At 35.9% G+C, this 9,448-nt stretch overlaps 1 protein-coding gene across 4 annotated transcripts in view; it reads left to right on the top strand.

Annotated features, from left to right (window-relative positions):
- Window positions 1–1,565: 1,565 nt before the first annotated feature.
- Window positions 1,566–9,448, top strand: part of LOC106754536 (pectin acetylesterase 5) — a 17,802-nt gene continuing 9,919 nt past the window's right edge. For 2 of the 4 annotated variants that reach the window (XM_022777985.1, XM_014636552.2), the window contains exons 1-5: window positions 1,567–2,018; window positions 2,096–2,178; window positions 2,962–3,091; window positions 3,780–3,853; window positions 3,944–4,036. In XM_022777985.1, the coding sequence (XP_022633706.1) occupies window positions 1,676–2,018; window positions 2,096–2,178; window positions 2,962–3,091; window positions 3,780–3,853; window positions 3,944–4,036 (723 nt within the window). In that variant the 5' untranslated portion in view covers window positions 1,567–1,675. Of the gene's footprint in view, window positions 2,019–2,095; window positions 2,179–2,911; window positions 3,092–3,779; window positions 3,854–3,943; window positions 4,037–9,448 lie in introns of those variants that run through there. The other 2 variants (XM_014636553.2, XM_022777986.1) reach the window with 2 other exon arrangements.

The following is a 9,448-nucleotide window of genomic DNA, read 5'->3' on the forward strand; positions in this document are numbered from 1 at the left end:
TTTATGTAACACATGTTGTATGCTGTAATATAGCTCTTTCACTTGAAGGTACCCCAAATCTTTTAGTGCACCTAGTATTTCAAAAAAACTCCATTTATCGGGATCAACGTCCCAATAAGCAATCTCTCCATCTGTATACTTAAAGGGGTATTCCGTTATCAAGGTCCCACCGTGGTGGACCACTACCTCAAACCTTTCCCAGACATCTGAATCCCTACAACTCTAATGCAAAGGTAGACCACTAAAATTACTTAAACTAACAACAATGGGACCACTATGAACACCAAAAGTCGACAATCTTGCACACTGTCTTCCATAACCCAAAAGCCGACAACTACAATCATATTTAAAACACAATACACAATGCATTACAAAAAACTCAATAGAAAATATTTAAACAACAACTTTTTATACCCCCAAAATCATCGTCAATCGAAGAAAATACCTATATTTAACACAAAATTAAATTAAACCCTAACCCCCAAATAAAACAATAAGAACATCAACTAATTAGGCTTAGATTAGGACCACTTACCTCACGTACGTACGATGTTCCACTTACACCTTTAAGGAATCAGTAGCAAAATCAATAGCAATCACCAGTTTCACAACAACGAAAAACCCAGAAATGGCGTAATCAGATAATGGTTTTTTACTTTAAATATTTACACATCAAAATGACTTCACAGCGCCACGCAAACATCGAAGTAAACAACTCATTGAAGTTTCGCCATGTTAGCATCCGCACCATTATGATTTTAACGGCGTCTACGAAAAGGACCATATTGAACATTTTTTTAATGAAATATGAGACCTTAGTGATTTTTCAAAGGTGCGATCATTTTGAACCAAACCCTCAAAAGAAGAGACCAAATGATGTATTAAACCTTGTTTTTTTGAGGTTGAAGTTGATGTTTTAGAAGCTCAAATAGCTCTATAGAACCTAAACCGCTTTTATAGATCACAAAATTCTATTTGTACCTATAAATTACAAAATCGTGATTAGAGTACGCACTTAGAACTATTGATCAGCAAAAAATCTTATAAAAGATTCATATAACACATTTAAAAAGAGTATAAACTAACTTACTCTTTTACAGAAACTGATTGGATAAACTTGAAGATCTCACCTCAAATTTAGGCGTGAGAACTTCTAGAAAAAACTATAAAAAAGTAATTTCTAGAAAAATAGTGTATTTTAAAATTATGAAAGAGGTTCATAACAAGTCTATTTATATTAAAACCTTTTAAATTTTAAAATAATTAAATCCCACTATCTTTAAACCACAATTATTTCTAAAATGTTATTTTTTGGATCTTTAAAAAAAATTAAATTTATATTTCTTATTACAATTTTATAAATCCTTTACCATCTTAATCATAATCTCAATTTTAACTATTTTGTACATCAAAGTAGTATTTATCCCGAACTTTAACCATTGTAAAATAAGGACACATTTAAAAAAACAAGTTTAATGTAAAACAAATTTGATGTAAAACAAGTTTAACCTACGTATTCCAGAACTATCTCAAATCAAACCAGTAGCAAACACAACGAGCATGATGAAGCCTTTGCGTAACAAGTACTTCATAAGTGCCACCCAACATCATAGTAGACAAAAACAAAATATCTCCAGCTCATCATTAGAGCACGTTGTTAATTAGATCCATCTATATGTACGCTGCGTTGACTCCAATCTATTCAACGACTACCTGCACTCTTGCAGTGTCTCTCTCCATTCCCATTCTCCCTCTCATCACAAAAACGATGCCTCATTCTTCTTCTTCTTCTTCTTCTTCTCCCGTTTCAACCATTTCCAATCTCCGTATTCGCGCCCTAATACTTTGGTCCTCCAAGAACTACGCAATAGCTGCATTCGTTTTCCTCCTACTCTTCTCCCTCACTCTCTTCTCTCACTTGGATTCCCGTTCCCATTCGCATTCCCGTTACCCCTCCCATCCACGCTCCACCCTCGTTCCCTTAACGCTCCTGCGTAACGCCAACAGAACGCGTGCGCGTAAGTACCTAACGATCCCACGCGCCTCCTTCCTTTTTCGCCTTAACTGAATCCGGAATTTCCATCTGTGTGTGCAGTTTGCTTGGACGGGAGCGCCCCCGGTTACCACTTCCAAAGCGGGTTCGGATCCGGATCTCGCAATTGGTTGCTCCACATTGAGGTTTCTCGTTTTGCTTTTGTAAAATTCTGTATGGTTTCTAGAACAGAGAAAAAACTGGCAACACACTGCAAGAGATGTTTGTGTGTATGAGAAACAATTCTTGAGGTGAAAAATATGTAGGAAAAATGAAACGAATTTTTATAAGTTAAAAATTAATTTATGTTATGCATTAGTTAAAGATAATAATTTAGAAGTTAAAAAACTATGCAAATATTTATTGCTGTATTTTTCTTTTTCTCTTCTGCGGAAAATTGAACAGTACCAGATTTCTGTTTCCGTAGTATCATAGCCTTATACAATGTCCGCTGATACTTAATCCACCTTTATTATTAAATAGAGAAATGTTCTCAACACACTCCGGCATAAAAATGTAATATAGTTTGGGACTAGTACAGTCACTGGACTATATCTCCATGACGTATAGTTGAATTTTATTAGCTCTTTGTTGATAACTGAAAACTTTAGAAATTTGTCACATAGAAGTGATGATTTTTCACCATGTAATTGTTTATCTTCTGACACACCTTTTTCAATGCACTCTTTAGAATTTGTTCAATCTGTTGAAAATCCCGAAATAGTAAGGATTTCATTCATTTCTTCTTTAAGAAGTCTTCTTCGTGATATTATAGTTTCTAATGACTTTTAACTGATAATATAAAGCATGTGAGAAAATGTGTTACTAGCACTTCTCTTGAAAGTATTATTACCTTCCTGGTTTTAATTGTGTGCGCAGGGAGGAGAGTGAAGCTATTGATTATGACCTGGTTTCAATTGTGTGCGCAGGGAGGAGGGTGGTGCAATTCAATAGCTTCATGTACTCAACGAAAATTCACTCATTTGGGGTCTTCCAATTATATGGAAAAAATTATTCCTTTTTCAGGAATATTGAGCTCTGACCCCTCTCAAAACCCAGGTTAGATATCTGTAACTGTAACATGCTTATATCATTGTTTTAACTTTTAAATTCCACAGGCTGCATCTGTGTAGAATTTCCAGCAATATCAACGTTGGTCACAGAAACAGATGCAACTTGCAATTTAAATCCTTGGTTTATGTACTGTCAAAGTACCATTAATTGCTTCTATCACACGATGATACTTGCTTGTCAACTATATCTAGATATCTTTCTTTATTTACTCTAATTCTGTAGGAATTTACAATTTCTTGAAAAATTTAGCTTCAATGCATCGATGTATGACATTTTCCTATTATCATCCAATTGTGTGATGCTACATTCTCACGATTGAATGATATGGTGACAAAGTTTTAGAGACATAGTAAGACATTATTGTTCCAGTTTGGGTATTTTGGTATTCTGGGTTCTGTTGATTTCTACTGTGTCGTTAGAAAGATTGTGGAATAAATTTCTACTGTAATATTCATGACTGATTGTATTGGTGACATTTTCTCTCAAATTTGAATAAGCACATATCCAGCTCACCCTGGATATGCATATGTGGCCGTTGAGTAGATTTTACTGCCAGAAAGTGTAAAATGTGTGTTTGTATGTTGGTAAAAATAGATAGATAGATAGACGATCTGATATGTTGAGTAAATGATGTTACTTCATATTGAATAAGTGATCTGTCAAACTTATTCAGATTTCTTTAACTGGAACAAGGTGAAGATTCGCTATTGTGATGGTGCATCTTTTGCTGGTCACCCAGAGAGCGAGGTTAGGATTGATTACATTTGACACTGGTTGTTGGCAACCTTTATATATTTGGGTTTATGTTGATGTATTTTTTAAAGATATTTTGTACAGCAGAGCGGAAGTGAGTTATTGTTCAGAGGCCAGGTCATATGGGAAGCTATTATGGATGAAATCTTATCAATTGGCCTGTCCCAAGCAAAGCAGGTTGTACTTTCATCACAACAATCATCCAACGTATCTTATAAAACTTTCTGAGCTTGTTTCGAACAAATAGGCTTATCAAAATGGATATAATACCTGGTTTTCGGTCTTCTGCTCAATTTTATCACTTGCACTATAAAGCATTAAATGAATGGACCAACGTGGTCAATATTCTGTTTGTTCTGCACTTATTATACTCATGCGATGCATAGTGAGAGACATATTATGCATTATTCTTGTAGAACAGGATCAGACTTAGATGAAGGAATATAGAAAAATAATGAATATTTTATTTATTAAATTCTGTTCTCTAGATCTTGATCAGAGAGATGACAAGTTTGAGATAGAAAAGTGTCAATGTACAGAAAGAACTCTACACCCTCGTCACTGCTCTCAATAATCCTCCAAAAAGATAATTTTTTTTCCTCCCTATTTATTATTTTTAAAGTCTTCTCAATTAACTGGCCGTAATTGACAGCACGATTAATCACTTCTACATCCTAACTGCCATTGCTGTTATGATTGCTGCCAGCACAACAGCAGCATTGACTAACAATCTTTATTTCCTGCACTCTAGTAGAACTGGATAAGATACTACCCAGTCTTTTTAGAGGTCTGGACTCTTGAGTAGGCAATTTTCCCAAATAACTCTGATGTCCTGATTTGGAGCTTCACTGTAGTTATTACCTAGTTGGCTATCTAACTGTAAAATTCTATCACAACTGGGAAGGAAAATTGCTTTTGAGGCATTTCTATTTGGCCTAGCCTACTCCAATGAATTTCTTTGATTGGAGGATGACAATCACTCTCCTTTCTATTCTTTCAAGTATATCCTTTTAATTGGGGGTCTGCAATCGTAATTCTAAAAGATATATGATTTGACCATAGTAATTATGTATAGGCTGATAATTAGGTATATTCTCTATTAACCTGTAGGACCGAGATACTAACCTGTCTGACGTGTCTTCCGTGCCCTTAATCGCCTAGAATGCCTGAATTGCCTGCCTTCCTTCTTCACAGAGGGGGGAGGTACCTGCAAAAGGCACTCTTACGCTTAAGTTAGGAGCAGTTTTGGGAATTGTGTATCACAATTGTATGTTTGAGTTCTGCTCAAATGTAAATAGAGTGTATTGGAGTGTGAGTGGAACGTACCTGACTTGTGGCTCTGGCTCTCTATTCATAATTTGTCTTATGTACCTTAAATTGACATAAGCCAAATAAAATATAAACAGAATAAAATATAAACAAACTTACCTAAAAATCTGGTTGGTTGTTTAAATTAGATATTCTTGATTATCCTTTGATTATTTTATCTTCTGCTTATCAATATCTTTAATCAAATATCCTTGATTATTTTATATCTTTAACAAGATATCTTGTAACCGCTCGGCCTTGATATCATACTATACAATAACCATTATTAGGATTCCCAATATTATGTTGTGAAAGATCATGAGTAAAGAATTTACATGTGTGATTAAACACACAATTCAAAAGAGAGAAACTCTTTATGGTATCATAGAGTTAGGTTTTCTTTTTCCCTATATTTTTCCCTCTTTTTTTTCTTTTTTCTCGCAATGCACGTTCACATGACATTGTTCATGCAGCACTGTCCATGTAGTACTGTTCACGCTCACTGTTCATATGGCATTGTTTGTGCGTTCTGTTCATGCAGTCGTTTTGATCTTCCATTGACCACCCTTAAGCCTTCTTTTCTTCTGAAACCATTGAAGTTTTTGTCTCCTAACAACCACCATCGTGCAAGAATTACCACCTAACTCCATCACATGCGTCACCTATCTTTGACATGTCTGTCTCACGTGACCCAACCTGATGTTGGCAAGTGTAAGAATCGCATCAAGTAATAATAATTGGTAAGACCAAGTATCGTTTCCCAAGAGACTCAAGACATTAAACAGTTGTGGAATTACTTAACTAATTAGGACTGAAAAGACTATTTTGTGGGTTTTTGAATGCAGTAAAAATAAACATGATAACAAAATATAAAATATGAACTATTGTAGCAAAATGCAAGTATGAATGGATATTGTTTATAATATGAGATGAATATGTTGTTGGGGTTTAGATTTCACCTAATTACTCTCATGGATACAAGAATTCGTCTTCTTCATTAAATGTCAATGACACTTTCTAAATTACTTAGAACCCAATGTCTCGGCAAAAGAAGCCCATTCTCAACTATTAGACCACAATGTCTTGCATCCCTAGTAATTAATTTTGCATTACGAACGGAAGCTTAAGACAACCACATGTTCTATCCCTATGTCTAGGCAATAGTTCCCTTGGGAGAAATTCTCCACATCTAGGTTTCTAGGTATTTGTCAATAATGAAGAAAACCAAAAATCATGTCATGAATGAGTTAAACATAACAAGCATAGAGCAAAGGAGAAAATCCCTAACAATTAATGAATGAAGCATATATAAATCAGAACCAATTCAAATACATGAGAGTTTTAAGGATTACATCTTCCCCAACAATAGATAAGGTTTAGTTCTCCATTGTCATGGAGAAACTAGATGTACAATGGAATGAAAGAGATAGAAAAACCCTAGAAACTGAAAAGGAGAGCTCCAACATCCAATTATGCCTCCAAAGAGTCGAAAAGTGTGTTTCTGTGTCTCTACTGCCAAAAGATACAAACCCTAAAAGGCGAGCCAATCATTAAATAGATCAAAAATAAAGTCCAAGCCCATTAACGATGGCGCTCAGCGCCCTAAGTTAGGGCAGCCGGGCGGTGATGCGAGAGGAGTGGCGCTCAGGGCCCCTCAGAGGGCGCCCAGGCGTGGTGCGACACAAGGAGATTGGCGCTCAGCGCCCCAAGAAGGGCGCCCAGGCGTGAGTGCGAGACATCCTGTGCTGAGGGCCTCAGAAAGGGGCAGTCAAGCGTCCATGCGAGCTTTTGGCGCTGAGGGCCCAAGAAAAAAGCAACCAGGCGTCCTGCGACCTTCTGTAACCTTCTCTTCTGGTGCTTTCACTGTCCTTTCTGGGTTCCAACTCCTTAGTACTTTAACTCCTCCTTCAAATCATTCTAAAATCCTACAAAATCAAGGAAATTTAGTAATAAAATCATCAAGTATAACCTCAACTCTCTTTATTCACAAAACAAACTCAAAACAAGGAATCAAGCAAGTTTCTAAGTCAAAAAGGGTCAATTTAATATCAAAGTTGTATCACAGTTTACAGTAAATTCAACCGTTATCAACCACCTCCTTGCCATGCTTCTCCTTCTTCCATGAACCACTTTTGGGCTTTGCTTTTGGCCCAATATGACTCCATGGCTTTTTCTGATTAACTTTCACTCATTCTCTTATGACTTTTACCAACTTTCGAATGATCCCATGCAAAAAACTCATAAGGACAACAGATTATAGCACTTGGCCAAATTTTCTAGCACATTACTAGACATTTACGACTTGCTTTGATGTATGGCTACGGCTAATAAAATTTATTCAAAAAGATGTTCATTTCTATTATGTACTCACCAACTTGATGAACATCAAGTTAGAGAACATGGACATGCAAACATCTAGGAAAGTTTGATTACCCGATTGCAAAATATTCTACTTCCATGTCCTTCACTACAAATGGAGAGGCATTCAACAAACAACACGTTCGATTTTTCATGGTACTTTCTCCGGGTTGGACTTCCACCAGACCTTGAAGTTGTTCATAATCAAATTCTTAATTCTACCATTATTAAATAGGATGCGATTCAGGAATAGTCATTGCTTCTCTCCACTCCTTATACTTTTGAAAGCACTTCAACATTTACTAACCTACTCTTTCACTCCTCTCATCATGGTGCTTACAATGGGGGATGTTGTGGAGGAAGTGATGGTGGTAATGGAAGTTCCCCTTGCTACTACTACAACTTTTTGGGTCATGTTGAAGAAGAATGTCCCACCAAAGCTCTTCAGCAGCCTCAACCAGCAAATGTGGCCCAAGCCACCGCTCCTACTTTAGATATCATAATTTTTGCCAGAGTATCATGAGCTTCTCAAGCTTCGAGCAACTGACCAACTTACATCATTTGTATCAGCTTTGACTCATTCCAGTAATCTTGTAACTTTTGTTTTTAAGTCCTCCTTAATTGGACCTTGGATACTTGGTTCCGGTATCACAGATCTTATGACTCAAACTAATCTCTTTTTTTCTCTTCTTGACCTTTCTTGATACCTTGCCTTCTTATTACTTTTGCATACAACTCTTCGACTAAAGTCTGGGCCATTGGACGAACCCATCCTCTTCCTCAATATTCTTTAAACTGTCTTATTTATCCTTGAATGTCCTTTTAATCTAATCTGTACTAACAAACTAACTTGCACTTTGATTATTTTGTCTCGTGTGTTAATAATTTTGTTCTTGTATAGAATTGAAGCAGGGGATGGATGATTAGAGTCGAACATAAGTTTGAAGGATTATTTTGTTTTATCCCTCCAATGACATGTGTCTCTTGTACCTTTCCAAATCTTGTACACCAACAACGCCTTGAACACTTGAGTCTAGAAAAAGTGTGTCTACTTGTTCCAAGTTTTTCTACCACTAAGTCTTTTCAGTGTGAGTTTTGTCCATCAGGTAAACATACTTGTACCCGTTATGGTCCTCGTTTCAATAAGCGTGTTGCATTATGATATGTTTTAGTTTACTCTAATATTTGGGGCTCTAATGACGTTTTTTCCACATTAGAATATTTTTATTTTGCCACTTTAATAAACTATTTCATGTATTGGATTTTTCAATGAAGAAGAATCATTTTCAAGTTTTCTCTATTTTTCAAAGTTTTTTTTTTTTTTTTTTGTAGAAATTGAAACTCAGTTTGGCTACAAAATTAAAATTGTATGAATTGATAATACAAATTGTCTTCCCAATTTCATTCTTTTCCAAACTCAAAGGAAATTCTTCATCAAACATCATATGCCCGTACACCAAAACAAAATGGTGTTGTTGACTGCAAAAAAATGCTATTGGGTGGAAACAGATCACACTCTTCTTCACTTTAGTGTTCCTTTATGCTTCTGGATGTTCTTCTTATTGCATGTCATCTGATTTCACGCATACCTTCATCCATTCTCAACAATAAAATTCCATATTCCATCTTGAACCTTAAAAACAAACTTTGTTTTTCCTCACTCTGTATCTTTAGGTTTTGTGAACAATCTCACTCCAAGTATTTCTCCGCTAAATTCGTAAGATGTATTTTTCTGGGTTACTCCCAACTCTAGAAAGGTTGTCAATGTTTCTCTCCTCGACTGCAGCTGTGTCTAGTCTCTACTGATTTTACATTCTTTCAGACTACTTGTTAGGTTCCTTTATGCAAGGAACCGAACAGCAGCAAAAAAAACACACACCCACTCAACAGTGTAAGAGATATGTATATATATGTATTGATATT

This window comes from Vigna radiata, unplaced genomic scaffold, assembly GCF_000741045.1.
Source record: "Vigna radiata var. radiata cultivar VC1973A unplaced genomic scaffold, Vradiata_ver6 scaffold_111, whole genome shotgun sequence".
In the NCBI taxonomy this organism is placed as follows: Eukaryota; Viridiplantae; Streptophyta; class Magnoliopsida; order Fabales; family Fabaceae; genus Vigna; species Vigna radiata.